Source organism: Momordica charantia (genome assembly GCF_013281855.1).
Source record: "Momordica charantia cultivar OHB3-1 chromosome 5 unlocalized genomic scaffold, Mcharantia_2.0 BLBB01000005.1, whole genome shotgun sequence".
In the NCBI taxonomy this organism is placed as follows: Eukaryota; Viridiplantae; Streptophyta; class Magnoliopsida; order Cucurbitales; family Cucurbitaceae; genus Momordica; species Momordica charantia.
In genome coordinates, this window is record NW_028275163.1 from 3,956,217 (window position 1) to 3,972,905 (window position 16,689).

At 36.7% G+C, this 16,689-nt stretch overlaps 5 protein-coding genes across 5 annotated transcripts; 3 read left to right on the plus strand and 2 right to left on the minus strand.

Moving 5' to 3' along the window:
- The first annotated feature begins 1,771 nt into the window (after positions 1 to 1,771).
- SECE1 (secE/sec61-gamma protein transport protein) lies at positions 1,772 to 2,567 on the plus strand. Its single transcript, XM_022282338.2, has one exon. It carries the CDS (start codon positions 1,823 to 1,825, stop codon positions 2,357 to 2,359), a length of 537 nt encoding a protein of 178 aa, XP_022138030.2. The 5' UTR covers positions 1,772 to 1,822; the 3' UTR covers positions 2,360 to 2,567.
- LOC111009288 (prefoldin 2) lies at positions 2,540 to 3,225 on the minus strand. Its single transcript, XM_088124314.1, has one exon. The coding sequence runs from the start codon at positions 3,223 to 3,225 to the stop codon at positions 2,779 to 2,781; it is 447 nt and encodes a 148-aa protein (XP_087980440.1). The 3' UTR covers positions 2,540 to 2,778.
- Positions 3,086 to 6,257, minus strand: LOC111009286 (Ribosomal L18p/L5e family protein). Its single transcript, XM_022282337.2, has 3 exons — positions 6,135 to 6,257; positions 3,745 to 4,841; positions 3,086 to 3,231 (listed from the first exon to the last, which is right to left on the minus strand). The coding sequence occupies exon 2, from the start codon at positions 4,774 to 4,776 to the stop codon at positions 3,778 to 3,780; it is 999 nt and encodes a 332-aa protein (XP_022138029.1). The 5' UTR covers positions 4,777 to 4,841; positions 6,135 to 6,257; the 3' UTR covers positions 3,086 to 3,231; positions 3,745 to 3,777.
- A 1,821-nt stretch (positions 6,258 to 8,078) lies between these two features.
- Positions 8,079 to 8,762, plus strand: FDC1 (2Fe-2S ferredoxin-like superfamily protein). Its single transcript, XM_022282392.2, has one exon. The coding sequence runs from the start codon at positions 8,121 to 8,123 to the stop codon at positions 8,559 to 8,561; it is 441 nt and encodes a 146-aa protein (XP_022138084.1). The 5' UTR covers positions 8,079 to 8,120; the 3' UTR covers positions 8,562 to 8,762.
- Positions 8,763 to 10,686: 1,924 nt separating this feature from the next.
- Positions 10,687 to 15,653, plus strand: LOC111009400 (Survival protein SurE-like phosphatase/nucleotidase). Its single transcript, XM_088124530.1, has 11 exons — positions 10,687 to 10,953; positions 11,367 to 11,461; positions 12,259 to 12,323; positions 12,655 to 12,698; positions 12,971 to 13,047; positions 13,314 to 13,468; positions 13,628 to 13,795; positions 14,573 to 14,632; positions 14,740 to 14,854; positions 15,289 to 15,352; positions 15,430 to 15,653. The coding sequence occupies exons 1-9, from the start codon at positions 10,808 to 10,810 to the stop codon at positions 14,848 to 14,850; spliced, it is 921 nt and encodes a 306-aa protein (XP_087980656.1). The 5' UTR covers positions 10,687 to 10,807; the 3' UTR covers positions 14,851 to 14,854; positions 15,289 to 15,352; positions 15,430 to 15,653.
- The last annotated feature ends 1,036 nt before the right edge of the window (positions 15,654 to 16,689 follow it).

Here is a 16,689-nt window from a genome sequence, read left to right on the forward strand (position 1 = left end):
ATTAAAAAAAATAGCAATAACATATTTGGTAACAGTTTCTTGCTTCTTGAAAAACTTGATTTTGTTATTTTTAAAATTTCTACTCAATTTTAAAAACATTTCTTAAAAATGAAAAATGGGAAACTTAAACAATTACAACAAATTTAAAACGAAAAACGTAAAAAAAAAAAATACCAAATAATTTCTAAAAAAAGTTAAAAACAAAAAATAATGGGGCATTTGAACCTTATCTAAGAAAACCAATGCAACATTTCTTTATCTAAATCTTTTTGCCCAACAAATATAGTTAAAAAAAAACATGGATTACTATTTTGATTTTAGTTTTAGAATAAAATATTGATAATAAAAAGGCAAATAAGTAGAGGCAAATATTCTAAAGAAAATGAGATTTTATTTTTGACACCATCTTTAGACAGAAGATTTATTGCATCTCAATTTGGGCAACTAAGAGTTGAAAAAGAAAGAGGATTTGTCACCATTGCCTTTATTATTTCTATACTTTCCAAAGCAGATTCTCTCTCCTTTTTAGTATACCAAAGTTCACTTTAACACTTTTGATTCATAAAGTTCACAAAAGTACAAATCATTTTCTAATTAACAAAAAAAAAATCTATAGCTATACATTTTGATAAGTAGAAGTTAGAAAGTATTTAATTAGCTCTAATTTTTTCTTAATTATGTTTCATTTAGAATTCGCCTGCGAATTCTCATTCTATACAATTTTGAGCTCTTACGATTTTTGTTATCCATTTTTCTTTCTGAGCCTTACCCTTTTGCACATTTCTTGAATATTGAAAAGGGTCATCAAATTGAGGCAAACCCATCCACAAATTATGTAACACTAGCATGGTATAGGCTTGATAAACCCAAGATCATGAGAGAGAGATTTGAAAGGAGTTTTGTTTGATATGGAGTAAAGGGAGACAGGGGAAAGCAGATCCAAAGGGAGATTCCAAGAGGCATCTAAAAAGAAAGACATTCTTTTAGTATTTTTATGAATATATTTGTATTAAGTATGATCCCCAAGATACTTGGTCTTGTTTTGGGTATACCATTTTTGGTTCTCTCAAATCTTTAGGCTTAGGCTTGGATTTGGAGTAAGTGATGGAATTTTTTGATGCAATTACCATATTTTACTCCATGTTGGAAGTAGAGTAAAATATGCATATCTCACCATCACTGCCAATTTTGGTGGCTCAATACTTCACTATCAACTTCATTCATCAATTTGCCAGTGGTGAGATGGAGATGCAGTCAGGGCATATTTGAGGATAATATAGTTAATTATTAAATATTTAATAACCATAAGTACTAACTAATCAACTAATTAGTCAATAATTGAACAAATTTTGCATCAGGTAAATCACCAATGCCTTTTATATAGTTCACTTCTCTCTGCAAATAGAAAATTTATTTGGGAATTTTTAATTCTTTTTTGCCCTTTCCTAATATCTTTCTCAAGTTACTTCTGAGAATTTTATACTTTTTTCAGCACGGTATGACAAAAAAATAAGCAATAGTGGGACAATTTCACTGTGTAAATTTTACATAGGGGGTATCAAGGGGGGGGGGGGGGGGGGGGGGGGGGGGGGGGGGGGGGGTTGGGGAAATCCCTTGTTTTGGGTTCATGAAACCACCTGTATCCCAAATTCTCATGGGCTAGGCCCAATCAGAAAGATTTGGGCTTTTCAAAATTCGGCCCACATGGGATCCAACGATTGTAAAAGATAATGTGGGCCACAAACAAAGCCCTAGCTATCCCGAGGTATGACTGTGAACCGATTTATCCAATCTGATTCTCCACCGCTCACCGACAGGGAAAATGGCCGTTCCGATTTCCCTAAAATTCCCGGCGATTCCACCCACTTCAACGAACAGAGCCGCCACCTTGTTCGTATCAGCACGGCGGAGCTCCGGTCGCCGTTCTCTCCCTCACTTACTGCCCACGATCAGGCTTCCGACGGTTAATTCGAGACGGAGTATCGAGTTCGCCGCCGTCAATGCCGTCCAGGAAAGCCAAGAGAATACAGAGTCCGAAGGGGCGGAAGTTCAAGCAGGGCCGCCGGAGGGGTCAAAAACGGCCGGACAACCTGCAGAATCCGGTGCAAATTTGGGCGCCGAAATTCAGGAGGCTTTGAAGCAGCAGAAGGTGGAGAAAGAGGGGGGCCTGCTCGGCGGAGTGGCGGAGGAGATCAAGGAGATCGAATGGCCGGCGTTTCGAAAGGTTTTGGGTACGACGGGGGTGGTGATCGGCGTTATCGCTGGGTCTAGTGTCGTTTTGCTCACTGTAAATGCCTTATTAGCGGAGCTGTCCGACCGAGTTTTTGCCGGAAAAGGAGTTCAGGATTTCTTCAGCTGAGAGGATAATATGAAAGAGGCTTCAATTGAGATGTGAACTTTGTAATTTTTCGAAATTCCAATGGGTTCTAATGGAAGAGACTGCTTTGTAATTTCGTGTTAATAAGGTAGAAAGATTGAGGAAACTTATGTCATAATCAAATCTCTATTTGAGGTCTTAAACTAATGAATTCAGAAGAGAGAATCTAGAACTTGAGAATTTTTTTCAATGAGTTCACAACGCTGAAAAATCTGCTCCCATTCAATTTCTTCCCTCAAAATCTATATACCACATAAGACCTGGAATCTTCCTATTGAACTGAAAGTTCTCAAACAAAATTTCACACGAACACGATGATAGAAGAGCAGTGAACCATCCGGATGAAACAAAAAAGTTTAGCACTACAAGAATATGATCAGGAGTTGTAGATGGTGTTGGGTTTAAGTGTCACCTGCAGGGCCAACAAGGACTCCTTGGGCTGCGCCTTCTTTCCGCCCGCTGTCTTCCTCCTTAGCCTCACCATCAGGCTTTCTAATCCTGATCTTGTATTTGGCCTCCAAGTCCGCAATTTCCTTCTTCTTCTTCTCCAGCCCTTCATTGAGTCTGGAAACGACCTCCTCGATTCCCTCTTTGTTTCGTTTAACAGCAGGCAGGACCTCTTTGATAGTTCTTTCCACCAGCACTCCCCCAATCATTCTGTAGCATCTTCTTGATGGGTCAAGTGGCTCAATTGCAGAAATGACCAGAGAGTGCTCACTCACTTCCATTTCAAGTTCTGTGATTTTTGAGTATATCTGATTGAGCTCGGACTTTAAAGCACCGTACATGTTCGCAATAACTTGTTCGTTCACTGGTTCCTTGCGATCACTCTCACTTGAGCTTGCCATTTTGATCTGTAAAGTGGTTAGAAACTTGGTAAAACGATGTGAAGAAGAGTGCAAAACCATCACCTTAAATATAACACAGAAAGACGAATGACTTTTTACATCCATCCACATGAAATATCTATGAAAAATACAAGTCCGAACTCCAGAAAATCTAGCGTGAGTTGGTGTATCTATGTAGTTCATGGAAAAGGACAGATTGCTCTGCATTGCAAGGAATATGGCTTTGTCATGGAAGATGGGGTGGTCTCATTCGTCAGCAAGATAGAGGGTGAGGAGGGTAGGCAGGAGTTTTCTTAAACCAACAGTATACGAGTGGCTCTACGTGAGTATAGTTGCACCTCACCCTTCATTTTAAACGACTAACAACACTTCCAAGAGTTTTGAATTCTAGAAACCGAACTGTTTGCCACCGAAAAACAAAATCAATAATATAACGACAATTATAAATAAGATCGTGTAAGAGAATAATAATCTATAACAATATTATTTAGATGTTCGTATATCAGAAAGTTGTCTTACATCAAAAAGGCAACTTCAATGATATTCATCCGCCTATGCTAATGGTGGACTTCCAACTTTTCTGGGTCTCTTTTGCTGCTTAATCTTTACCTTCACATTCATTCCATTATCAATTACAGACTGAAGCACAATTTGAAGCTTCCCTTCTATCCTCTCGAACTTTCTTGGAGTGTAAACCAAATTGTGGATATCATCTGCCAGTGCTCTCTGGGCCAAAACAGCCCCCACAGCAGCACAGGCAGAGGAATCCTTCCTTGAAGTCAGGTCAAATTTCATATCCTTAGAAATTGAATGTGCCACAGCAACAACCTTACTAGTCACTCGGTGAATGATGCAAGCACGAACTGAAGCCTTTGATATGTATATATCTAGACAAAATGGCTCATGGTAAGGACCAGTGAGCTGATTAAAAGTGGGCGTCCTGAGCTTCTTCTCAACGTCATCATTATCCCTTTCAACTATGACATATTTGTTCTTCACATGTTCAGGAAGCTTTACATAGCCACTTGCCAAACAATTATCGGGTTTATCATTGATTCTGCTTCTGCTTTGCTTCTGATCTTCCTTTATAGATTTTTTCTTCCGATGAAAATCAAAGCTATATTCTTCAAACTCTTTGGAACCCCGGTCAAGTTTATAGAATAGATTCCCACGTATTCTCATGTTGTCAATATCATCAAGATCTGAATCACAATAATCAACTGGGTCATGATCCTCTTCCTCTAAGAAGTATTTATTTTCCAAGCCAGACCAGGCCTTCTCTCTCCCTTCCCATGCTCCTGCTAAACCACATGAAACTGCCCAAGTATCATCATCTACAAGTTCAACATCATAGGCACCTGATTGAGGTTTGTCATCAGGGAACAATGGAGATAGCTGATGCCTGAATGAACCATTTGCTATGCCATCTGAACGAGATACCCTTTCATTCTCGCTTCCAAGGATTCCCTTGGGCAATGCTTTTGAGCAAAAGCTGCAGCCCCTTAAAAAAAAGTGAGGGCTAATAAATGCAAACCCTCTCCTTAAGAACATGAAGCCCCTTTAAACCTCTGAACAACCACAGATCCCAACCACCTATTTACATGGATATTGTACGCCTATGACAAAAGAACAAAAATACAACCCACAGTGAATGAATCAACTCATAGAAGCAAAGCATCTAATAGTTGGCGTGCATGATTGATATTGTAAACTTGTACGATTAAGTTTCTGCTATTGAACTTGTGCTAGCACAGAATTTGATGTAGGAGTGAACTTGTAAACTATCTTAGTTACTATAATCGTATCTACATTTGTAATCAGGGTGGATTGGTTTAATCCAAGTTCGTCCTAAACTTTCTCTGCCCATTTCAGCAATAGTGGTCAGAACTTGAAACCCAGTGGTGAAAGTCGACCAAGCAAAAGAAATGGCCACAGCTAATGCCCAGTAAAGATATCCCTCAAAGCAAGCAAAGAAACTGACTTCACAATCTGTAAAGACTTCCTTCCTGCTCCCGATGCTTCAGTTCATCATTCATAATTGCGATTCATGTGAAGGTAAAAAAAATTAAGCATCAAAGGAAAACCAGGAAATCTGGAAGTCCACTTGTAGCATAGACGAATGAAGACCGGAGTTGACTTTTCGATGTAAGAAAACTTAACATATAAATACCCTTCAGTGTTTAATTTGAAAACAAGCAAGCACCAAACAGCAAAACCATAGTCTGAAAATCACCACTACCTCATCCCCCAACTACTAGTAATTTACCGACAAATCATTGTAACAATAACGTAATTTCATTGAATCGAGACAAAAATAATATTAAGCGCGGAAAGGAAAGGAGAGTACAAAAAACGGACTACGCTACGTTCAACCACAGTTTAGAAACTCAGAACAATTTCAAGCTAAAAACCGTCCCATCATTTATTATAATTATAATTCATAATACTACAAACAGGCGCCTGAGATTCTAATTTCAGAGAGAAAGTATAACGAAACTACAGATACTCAGACAGTTGTGAACTGAGCCATAGGTTCGCTAGTACGCAGAAATACAGAAAAACGGAGGCCAAATTTCAAAATAAAAGCAAATTCTCCATAGCACTGCTAGCGAGCTTTTAGCAAAGAACTTATAGACCAACAACAGGCATTTCGGTTTCGAACTCGGCAGTCCTAATACTATACTTGGACACAAATGATTCAATACAATAGAATAAATCCCTAATCCTTCCGAGTAGAGTATATAGTCCAGAATTTACTCAAAATAAAAACGGATTGCAAAACCTAATCTCAGTCGGAGCCGCAAGCAAAACAGGCATACGATCCGCAAAGAAAATAAAAAGCTCGATCGCAAACTTGAAAGTTGTAATAAAAATAAGGCAGAAAGAGATGAACAGAAAACGAAGCGTACTTGATCGGCGCCGCTAATCAGTGCTCGGAGTGAAGCCAATCCGGCAGCGATTCGAAGAGGCGAGGACTGAACGACGACGCAAGCTGCGAGAGTGCGAGTAGCGAAGCAGAAGGGGGGAGAAAGGTCAAATAAGGAAATTGAATTGGGTCATACAGGGAGTTGCCTTATTTCTCGAGGGTAGTTTGGGAATTGAACTACGCTTGTTAGACATTAATAAAAATGAAAATGAAACAATATTTTGTTCTCTTTAAAATATTCCTCTCTCTATTTTAGGTCGTTATTATAATTTAGATGTATAGCAAATTCTTCATTTATTCATTTGAATTCTTCGACGTCGGAAAATAATATTTCAATAATTCATTAAAAAACTAGTTGTTTACAAAAATAAATATTTCCTTCGTATAATTATATATGTTTATGCAAAAAAAAAAAAAAAAAAAAATTGCACAAGGTTTGACGTGGTTATGGTCGGATGCCAGTTAACTCGAACTACTTCGGAATGACCTGCACAAGAGGGCAAAAAGCAGTTCAGATTGAATAACAAAATCGATGAGAAATTCGATACCTAAGATAAGAATGAGATCCTCTATTTATAGGCGCAGAGTCCAACAAACCTCACGACCGGTGGTTATTCTTGTCGAGTCACAGGTTGAACCTGGGTTGTTCAGATCAAACCGTCTAATAAGCTTGCAAATCATAATGGTCGAGTCTCTCACCTCGACAGGTTCGAGGTGGAGCTACCACCTTGAATGATTCTTCTGTGGGAGAATCAACGTCGTTCGACAATTTCATCTCCCAAACAATATATATTTTGAATTGTGTACCTAAACGAAGTCCATAACTCCATGGATAATTTCAATACTCTTACTTCCCGATTTTAAATAATTGGGGTTGGGGATATATGCAAATAAAATTCATTATTCTCTCATTTTAATCACCGAATTCATAAAATTTTTGGGTTAACCTATGAATAATAACATTAAAAGAGAACCCAAAAGACATTAGAGGTGAGGTCAAGATCAATAATGCACTATTCATCTTTATTCTCGAAATTAAAGAGAAAATGGTATTCTTACCTCCAACCTTGTCTCTAAAGAATTTTCACTATGTCTCCCAAATGAATATTGTCCTTCTTAAAAAAAAGTCAACATTGAATGTGAGAACTATATAAAACTCAAGTGTTTACCAACGATTGAGACGAAGCATAAAGGAAAAGAAAATAAATAGTTGTCAAATTTGTAAAGGCAACAAGTAGACTATGCTTATTTATTGGTAAGCAACAAATCCAAATAGTATCCTAATTTTGTACTCATTATGAATATAATAAAATTTAGATGCTTATCAGGTATCTTATACTTAGCACCACTAAAAATGACACTAAGTTAGATGAATGCATAAATAGAATAAATAACCATCAATTTTTTAATGCTGGTAGATAAGAAAATACTTACACATCGGTAAACACCTAAATTATGTAAATGAATAATTTCAAAGTACTTTTGTAGGATGTTTAGGGGAGATTGAACAATATTTCAAGTTAAATACTTTTCAATTTTTTATGATATTTAGTTATTTAACAAAAAAATTATTACAAAGTATTTACTCTACATTTAATAGATATATCAAGCTATCAAGAAAACGCCCTATTGATTCTAGGTAAATCTTTTAATTAAACAAATTATAAAGTTATTATTATTTTGTGGTTGGATATGGAGATAGATACATTAAGCTATGCTAAAAAATGCAATTTTTTTTTTTAAAAAACCAAAGCCACGAGGGTAGAATATATTGGCAAATAAATTATTTTTATAAAGTTTAGATTTCTCAAAGAAAAAAAAGTTTTATAAAGTTTAGTTTGGCAAATTACATCAAGGAAAAAGCACAATAACAAATCCTTATCCCTTTACAACGCCCTCGAAGCCACAGCCACAACCTCACAAATCACATTTCATTTCGTCCCCAAGCAGAGAGACGAAAAGGGTAGCCATGGCAACTCTTCATTTTGTTCCATCCGCTTTCTCTCCACTAAAACAAAAGCAACCCACAAAGCTTTCCTCTGTTTTCAAGCTCAGACCCACAACCCAGATCGGCTTACGGCGGCGGTTGCTCGTCCGATCGTACAAAGTGGTGATTGAGCACGAGGGGCAGAGCACCGAGCTGGAGGTTGAAGACGACGAGAGCATATTGAGCAGCGCATTGGATTCTGGCTTGTCCGTGCCCCACGATTGCAAGCTTGGTGTGTGCATGACTTGCCCTGCTCGCCTTGTCAGCGGCGCCGTCGATCAGAGCGAAGGAATGCTCAGCGATGATGTTGTGGAGCGCGGCTATGCGCTTCTCTGTGTGGCTTATCCCCGCTCCGACTGCCACATTAAGACCATCCCTGAGGAGGAGTTACTGGCCCTTCAATTAGCCACAGCTAATGACTGAAAATCTCAGTTCTTCCTTACTTACTTCCTTCGTTTTGGATGATTTTGTAGATTTAGTCTTGCTTTAAACTTTATGGAAACAACCCATTCTGGAATGTTGTTCTCTTCATACGTTATTCCAGAATTCCTGTCAGTTGTAACTTGTAAGAAGCAAGGGGCTGATTTAAGCGGCCTAATGAAAATCGAGGAATTAATTGTCAAATGATGCATATTGTTCAAAGATGCAACCCATTTCTCCATCCAAAGATTCCAATTGTTGAAAATTTAATGATTTCTCCATCCAAAGCTCAATCTGAGTTCTTGGTGATTTACTTCCTTCGTTTTGAATGATTTGTAGATTTAATCCTGGGATTAGTTTAACTATATGGAAAATGACCATTCTGAAATGTTGTTCCTCTTGGTGTTTGGTCGTTTGGGTTCAAATTATGCATAGTGTTAAAATGTCCAATCCATTTCTCCATCCAAAACCTACAAACGAATAACCAAGAACAATAACACAAATGATGCCATGTTGTTTCTCTGAGTTCTCTGAGCCTCTGATTTTGGATGATTTTGTAGATTTGGTCTTGGTTTAATTTAAATACATGAAATCCAACCATTATGGAATGTTGTTTCTCCTGGGATTTGGTTATTTGGGTTTAATAATAACCTTTTGATTCATTATTTCAACCATTGGTAAGAACAGGATGCAAGTAACTACTCTTAGAATAATGAAAATAAAGGAATTATTTATCAAATGGTGTACATGGTTCAAAGATCCAACCCATTTCTCCATTAAAGCTTCCCAAAGTTAAGCATTGGCACATATATACAGATAACATTTTGATTCTGACCATAAATCTTTCTCTAGATCATATCAATTAAAAACACTTGCCTTTGTGCAGGGAACATTAAATGGCAAGCAAATAAAGGAGGTAAGTAGAAAACTTAGATGTTAAGTTGTATAGAAAATTGACTTACATCAAAAAGGCAACTTCATAATCTCCCAGCTTTCCTTGCTCTCTTTTGCTGCTTGATCTTTACCTTCACATTACTCGCCCATTATCAATGACAGACTGAAGCACAACTTTAAGCTTCCCTTCTATCCTCTCTGAGTCAAATCAACTCCCACAGCAGCACAGGCAGAGGAATCCTTCCTTGAAGTCAGGACCAATTTTATGTCCTTAGAAATTGAATGTTCCACAGCAACGACGACCTCGCTAGTCACTCGGTGAATAACGCAAGCACAAACCGAGGCATTCGATATGATTAAATGTGGGTGTCCTGAGCTTCTTCTCAACATTGCTGTCCTCCCTTTCACGTATTCCATGTTTGTTCTTCACACGTTCAAGAAGCTTTACATGGCCATTAGCCAAACTATGATATCGGGTTCATCATTGATTTTGCTTCTGCCGGAAAACACACCACATACAACCATTCCAACATATCATGGTCTGAGTACGTCCCTATTGGCACCAAGCTCGTAAATTTTTTTTAATAGTTAGGCACATACAAACGATATGCATGATAAAGTTCGACATAAATCTTGACACAAATCATAAATGGAGCAGAGTATTTTGATCGAGCTCAATAGGTTGACTACATCTATTTGACTTCCAAATCAAAGAAAATAGATCATGAACCTATAGTTACAGATCGTGTGTTTTAACAAGTTGAGTTATGTCGGGTTTGACATATATATTATAGTTTTAGTTTCAAGCTTTATCTTTTTTCTTTCTTTTTTTTTTCGAGCTTTATCTTTATGGTTTACGGAGGATCTAAGTTAAATATGGAATAATGAATATCTATTGGTATAAAGTACTAATTTATTATTAAGTCCAGATCAAGATTCAAGAGTCAGAGACAGAGTATTTTTCGTCGGATTGCGGAAAGCATCTGCAGAATTTATTCCATCGCATGCACACTCCACATATACGAAAAAGAAAAATTATTGTTGATTTATTATATTTAGATATTTATATAGTCATATGTTTTATTTTAATAGTTTTAGTCACTTTTAAAATATTCATTTTTAGTTTCCTTGCAAAAAGGAAAACAGATGTAAATTTCCAAAAGGCGGAAACGACGAGAAGTAGAACAAAATTACAATAATTGCGTCAGCGGAGCGCTTTGATTGGCTATGGAGTCTCAGATATTCTTCCGAATAATGGTTTTTTAAATCAGTCCTCTGTGCCCGAGGCCATACTCTAGTTTCTCTTCTCTTCTTCTACGTTGCTCCGGCGTCCTCCTGCGTCTCTGTGCGCAAAAATGGAAGCCACCGCCGTCAGCTCAGACAGTAGACCGACGATCATGGTCACCAACGACGATGGAATCGATGCGCCCGGTCTTCGCGCTCTGGTTCGCGTCCTCGTCTCAACTCAGCTCTACAATGTTCAAGTCTGCGCTCCTGATTCGTACGCCTCTTATCCTCTTTCTCCTCCTGCTCTTCCTGTTCCAATTTGCGTGCGCTGCCGGCTGAAACTTATGATTATGATCTGTGTTTCAGATACGTGCGTTTTAGTTTGTGAAATTTTGTTCATACGTCTGTTCTGTTTGCTGGTTCTAATTTGACTGATCGCTAGTGCACTTAGAGTTCTTTTATCATTTTGCTAGTGATTATGCTAACTTCTTTCTTTTAGAATGTCGATGGCCATCGGATCGCGTGATTTGAGATATAAGCAGCTGTTTTCTTCTGTACAGTTTTCTTATTTATTAGTCAATATTATAAGATTGGGTTGTAGGTCCCGAATTATTAGCTTCATTTTGTTTTATTTGATAATTGTTATTATTATTATTATTATGACGTTGTGGGGGGTTGTTTTTGCAGGGAAAAATCAGCTGTTAGCCAATCTATTACTTGGCGTCATCCTGTTTCTGTTAAGAAAGTCGCTATTGAAGGAACAACTTCTTATGCTGTTTCTGGTCTGTCTTCTATTCCTCTCTTTTGAAATCTTTAATTTCGTTTGAACTAGTGCACACTGCAGATTTTGTTGTGCCTTTGAGTTTAGTTCTAGGAGTTGGTAGGAAGAATGTATTTGGATATCGATGATAAATGAATTCACTTGCTGGTGAAAGATTTAACTTTCTCTCCTCAACTTGAATGGCAGCAGGGTTTCTGACATCCTTGTTTTCAAATGCTTTATCTTTTACAAGAAACTTAAATAGACTGTTCACTTCTCAGCTATTCTACCTCACCTGGAAATGTTTAGTTCGTTGGAGGTTCTGGGAAAAATAATTCTTTAATAGGCCTATAACCCCAAGCCCCTGATGGTTAGTTCGTGGAAGTGTCTACTTTCTTATGTTCTACGTATAAACACAATGTTGGTGCTCGTGACAATGCTATGAAGCTATAGTAGTGTGGCAGAGTAAGGGAGAGTTAAAACCTTTACAGTAATTATGCTCAAATGGGGCCTTACCAATATATTAGGACCATTAATGTACATTAAGATATTTGCTATAGTCCAATGTCCAATTACTTGTCTCTTCCTCCAATATTTGTTTTATTTTCACTTTTACTGAATGTATTTAACTTGAAGCTTTGGGGTTGTAATGAAATGGACTGAAATGATCTGCCATGCACTCTCCCTCCTTGAGACATAATGTTGAAGTATTTCTCGTTTTCATCAAAACCAATTATCATTGACTTGAACTTCAACCTAGCTGATGCCCGATATTGCTTCTAGTGACTAACGAGGTTTTAAGCTTTTGTGCTTCTGTAGGAACTCCAGCCGATTGTACTTCTTTGGGAATATCCAAAGCTCTCTTTCCTTCAATTCCTGATCTGGTAGTTCTCTTTTCGTTTAGTGCATGGTTTGGCTGTAGCCTGTAGTATATTTTTTTTTCATATAGAGCTATTTCTATTTGTGCTTTGTTCACTTTAATTTATTTGACGTGTGGATAAGCTGACAAGAAGTTAGGATTTATAATGACACAAGAAATGTCTTTTCAACCCAGATGTGTATCTGTAATTGTAAATGTAGATTATTTTGTCAAACAACTACTTTATGTTGGATGGTCACTCTTCTCACAATGTTATCACTAATGAAGTTGGTGCATACAACTTGTAATCTGTTTAGCTCTTCTTGCCTATTTATGAATTGTACTTTTAATTGCAGGTAGTCAGTGGCATAAACATGGGTAGCAACTGCGGTTATCACGTGTTAGTGACTAATCTTGACAGATTTGCCCTTATATTGAACTATTTTGACAGCTTAACTATCAATGGGCACTGAAGTATCAAATATGTGCTCAGCATGCGTATTTACATGCCCATAGTATTGGCAAGAAAAGTTTGCACTTAAAGTATCAACTTGTGTGGAACCCATTAAAGCTTTCATACTTATTTGTCTAGCAAGTAAAATGAGAGCTATCTGTGCGTGGTTGGAAATGATTTTTTAACTTTGTTGATTCAGTCTTTCATTTAAACTGCAGTGTATATTCTGGAACGGTAGCTGGTGCTCGAGAAGCCTTTTTTAATGGCATTCCTTCTATTTCTTTATCTTATGAGTGGTATGTAGAAAGGTTTCCTTTATTGCTAGACTTAATCATGTAATTGTTACGTAATAACTAATATCTATTGGGATAGATTCCCTTTTTTCTCTTTTCTTTTTTTTTTCCCAAAAGAAAGGTTCCAAAGTGTTGAGCAGAAGATTGTCTGTGATCTTGGTTAAAATTTTGTTGATCATCTTAATTATCACTCTAAAAGTATATCTCATTATTATAGGTTGTATTATTAGTCTTTACTCATTTGAATTTTCTTGTTATGGAGCTTCAGGGTTGGGGGGTAGGAGCAATATAAATGACTACACACTCGCTGCTGAGGCTTGCTTGCCCATAATAAGTGCAATGTTAGCTGATGCCAAGGCTCAAACTTTTCCACGAAGTTGTTTCTTGAATATTGATTTTCCAACAGATATTGCTAACCATAGGGTAATAAATATTATAACACCTAGTGAACATCTTGTGCCATCTTGAATTGAGATGTGCTCTAGAAAGTATTATGTTGACTGCTTATTCTACTTCCATGTTATGAAAGAGGTGGGGTAACAGTAATACTGGTGGATGTTTTTTTCCTTGTACATTATTTAGGGGTATAAGGTAACCAAACAAGGTCGATGCATGTACAAAATGGGTTGGAGAAGAGTTGCTTCTGATTCTCAAGGAGGTAAAATGTTGTCAACAATGACGATGGAGCCAGCAGCATCAGTAGCGGAATGTTATATGACAAATGAATCATCTGAACTGTTTACGAGGCAGGTTGGTACTCTTCTCCTCCCTCCTCCAAATTCTATAATTCAAGAAACCCATTAATTCCTTCTATTCTATCTATCGGGATCAATTATCAATTCTAGTTTAGAAATGCTATTGGAAGTTAGCCTCTGGTTGCTTATCTATTATTGAAAATGAAGGACCATAAAATAAAACATGGTTGTCATGTTCACTTTATTTCTCCCTAACGACACCCTTGTCCTCGAGTGTGAAATTCGAGGATGATTCTTTGATATCTTCACCTCAAAATGCTGCACTGAATTCCTTGAATGTATGCAAGAGTTTCTCTTAACCCAACAACATGAAAGGGCTCCGTTATGCATTCAGAAAACATTGCTTCACTATTAAGTTGAGGTCTACAGTTTTGTCTTCTGTTGTAAGTGGTCCAAATATTGCAAACCTGTATCTAGACGAAAAATGTAAAGGAAAATGAACTTGTAGGAGGGAGGTTTAACCTCCAAATTAGCCAATTAGAGAAACTCTAACTTCCCAATAGTTAATACAGAGAGTGCAACAATAAAAATTTCCGTACTTATCTATTCATTTCATCATTATGAATGGAAATCTCTAGAACACTGGGACTGTTCTGTTCTAGATTGCTCATTCTCTGCAACATTTAACCATCAGGTTGCACCCATTTGCATTCTCAGTTGGAATTATTTTATTTTGGATAATTTGATGACTCTTTTATTTAACCATTCCTAGCTTTGCGTCACTCAGAATGTTATATTTGTAAATGTTAACTTTAAGTTATTATCTTTGTAGGTAATAGGTGCACCTGTTGATGACGAAGATACAGATTTCAAATATCTACGAGAAGGCTACGTGTGTATCATTCTCTTTAGAAAATTAACATGTTTTTGTACTAGAAAATAGAAATTATTACAGAAGATATTATCATCATTAATTAGAAGCTCGTGATTCCATTTCAGATTACCGTCACTCCTCTTGCTGCTCTGTCTCGTGCAGATATAGAATGCCAAAACTTTTTGGAAGCTTGGTTGCCTGGTGTGGCTGCTCAGCCGTCTCCATCTGCTTTATAATTCCGTAAGGTTTCTGGTTAAAGTTCTATGAACTTCCTTCGTTTCATTTTGTTTAAATACCAATAAGAAGATAGACGATAAACACATAGGAGCCGTACAGCCTCAGCTCATGAGTCGTAATTATCTTTTCCCTTCCCCAATCAATAGAAATATTTAGTCCATGTCCATATTATTATTGCGTGAAGCTCATTATCCTTTCTGCTTCCTCAACGGTGCAGACGTTTTAGGCAGCTAGTCTGCAACCAATTTATAACTTCTGCAGTACCCTTATGTTCAACTATAATTTATGTTGAACTCCAGACATGGTATCTAAATTTGGTTAAAATAATGTTGGCAGTCTCAGTATTCTGTTTATCAGTCTTGAATGAACAGTAGTTTTTTCTGTGGGGACTTGACTTGACTTAAATGAAAACTCGATAACTTGCACGTGCTCTGCAGGAACCATAACAGATCTGATGATCTATTCTATTGAAGGATAGTACAACATGAGTGTTCATTCAAGGTTCTTTCCACTCTACTGCTGAACAAAACATTACCAAAACAAGTGTTACTCAAAATTTTCCGTTTTATTCTTTCCAGGTTTCAGCATTTTGTTAGAAGATCAAACCTCGAGCGGAGTAGGGTTTCTTATTTACTATCATTTGTTTCGTGCTGCCAGAGAGCGCAGGTAACTGTGTCATGAAGAAATATAGGTCCCGACCGATGAACTGTTACTGTTGACTGATTCTTTTAAAACATTCACTCAATTGTGACACAAACTTGAAGAAAGGGTCTAATATTCTTATGATTGTTGTTTAGTTCCAGTAAGGTGTATAGTTATTTGCTCTGGTTTCTTGTTATTATTACAAATCTTTGTGAGTTGTGACTTGAAAAGTAACAGAGAGAGAGTCAAATTAGAATTATTGATGAAAATATTAGAGAGAATTTGTTGCTCCATGGAAGATGGTATAAACTATATGAGATGTTAGAGTCATGAAGGTTTTAGGTACCCATTTATTGAGTTAGAGTGAGATAGTTCCTACACTCTAAGAATGTCTTAGGAAATAAATGTTTGGTTCAGGTTAAATTTTATGATTGGAATCATGTTTAGGAAATAAATTTGGTTATTCCAAAGATTACTGATCCATAGGCTACATAAATTCAAATTTATGAATTCATTTTGTTCTACAAACTAACTTCTATAAAGTCAGTAACAAAAATGTTACTCAAGGTCCGGTCTTTTTAGGTTTTTTTTTTTTTTGGTAAAATACACTTTTTTTTTCTTGAATTTTGAGTTCAGATGCAATTCGGCGCGTAGATTTTAAAATGTTACACTTTTGCCATTTATTTTTAAACTTAGTTTTGATTTGGTCCTTAGTTATCAAAGTTACACTTGTATCCTTAAATTTTGAGTTTAGTTTTCATTTGGTCATTTAAGTTTCAAAATGTTAAAATTTTTACTTAACTTACTTTTGGTTTTTGACAATAGAACCGTTAGTAACCCTAATAAAATACTAACTAGGATATTGTCGGATCTATTTAATATTAATTTATATTATTTATATGCTTAGGTGGTAAAGATATTTTTATAATATTTCAAAAGGTGACGTGGTAGAAAAAATAATTAAAAAATTATCCTCAGCAGACCACCCAACAAAATGTTGACTAATTTTATTTAATTATTTTTTTATCATCACCTATTAAAATATTGTAAAAAGAATGTTTTGGGGCGGGTGCAGGTGCCCGTGGATATAGGGGAGCAAAGATCCGACTCTTAATCATATTATATATATATTAAATGGACCATATAATAATATCCTAATCAGCATTTTGTTAGGGTTACTAAGATGTTAACATTTT

What these genes read in the sequence shown, in the direction of transcription:
- LOC111009286 (XM_022282337.2), bottom strand. Translation starts at nt 4,776, where the DNA reads ATGTTCTTAAGGAGAGGGTTTGCATTTATTAGCCCTCACTTTTTTTTA.
- FDC1 (XM_022282392.2), top strand. Translation starts at nt 8,121, where the DNA reads ATGGCAACTCTTCATTTTGTTCCATCCGCTTTCTCTCCACTAAAACAA.
- LOC111009288 (XM_088124314.1), bottom strand. Translation starts at nt 3,225, where the DNA reads ATGGCAAGCTCAAGTGAGAGTGATCGCAAGGAACCAGTGAACGAACAA.
- SECE1 (XM_022282338.2), top strand. Translation starts at nt 1,823, where the DNA reads ATGGCCGTTCCGATTTCCCTAAAATTCCCGGCGATTCCACCCACTTCA.
- LOC111009400 (XM_088124530.1), top strand. Translation starts at nt 10,808, where the DNA reads ATGGAAGCCACCGCCGTCAGCTCAGACAGTAGACCGACGATCATGGTC. An exon ending in AACTTCTTATGCTGTTTCTG is followed by an intron (nt 11,462 to 12,258) that starts GTCTGTCTTCTA and finishes GTGCTTCTGTAG; the next exon opens with GAACTCCAGCCGATTGTACT. An exon ending in TATTTCTTTATCTTATGAGT is followed by an intron (nt 13,048 to 13,313) that starts GGTATGTAGAAA and finishes ATGGAGCTTCAG; the next exon opens with GGTTGGGGGGTAGGAGCAAT.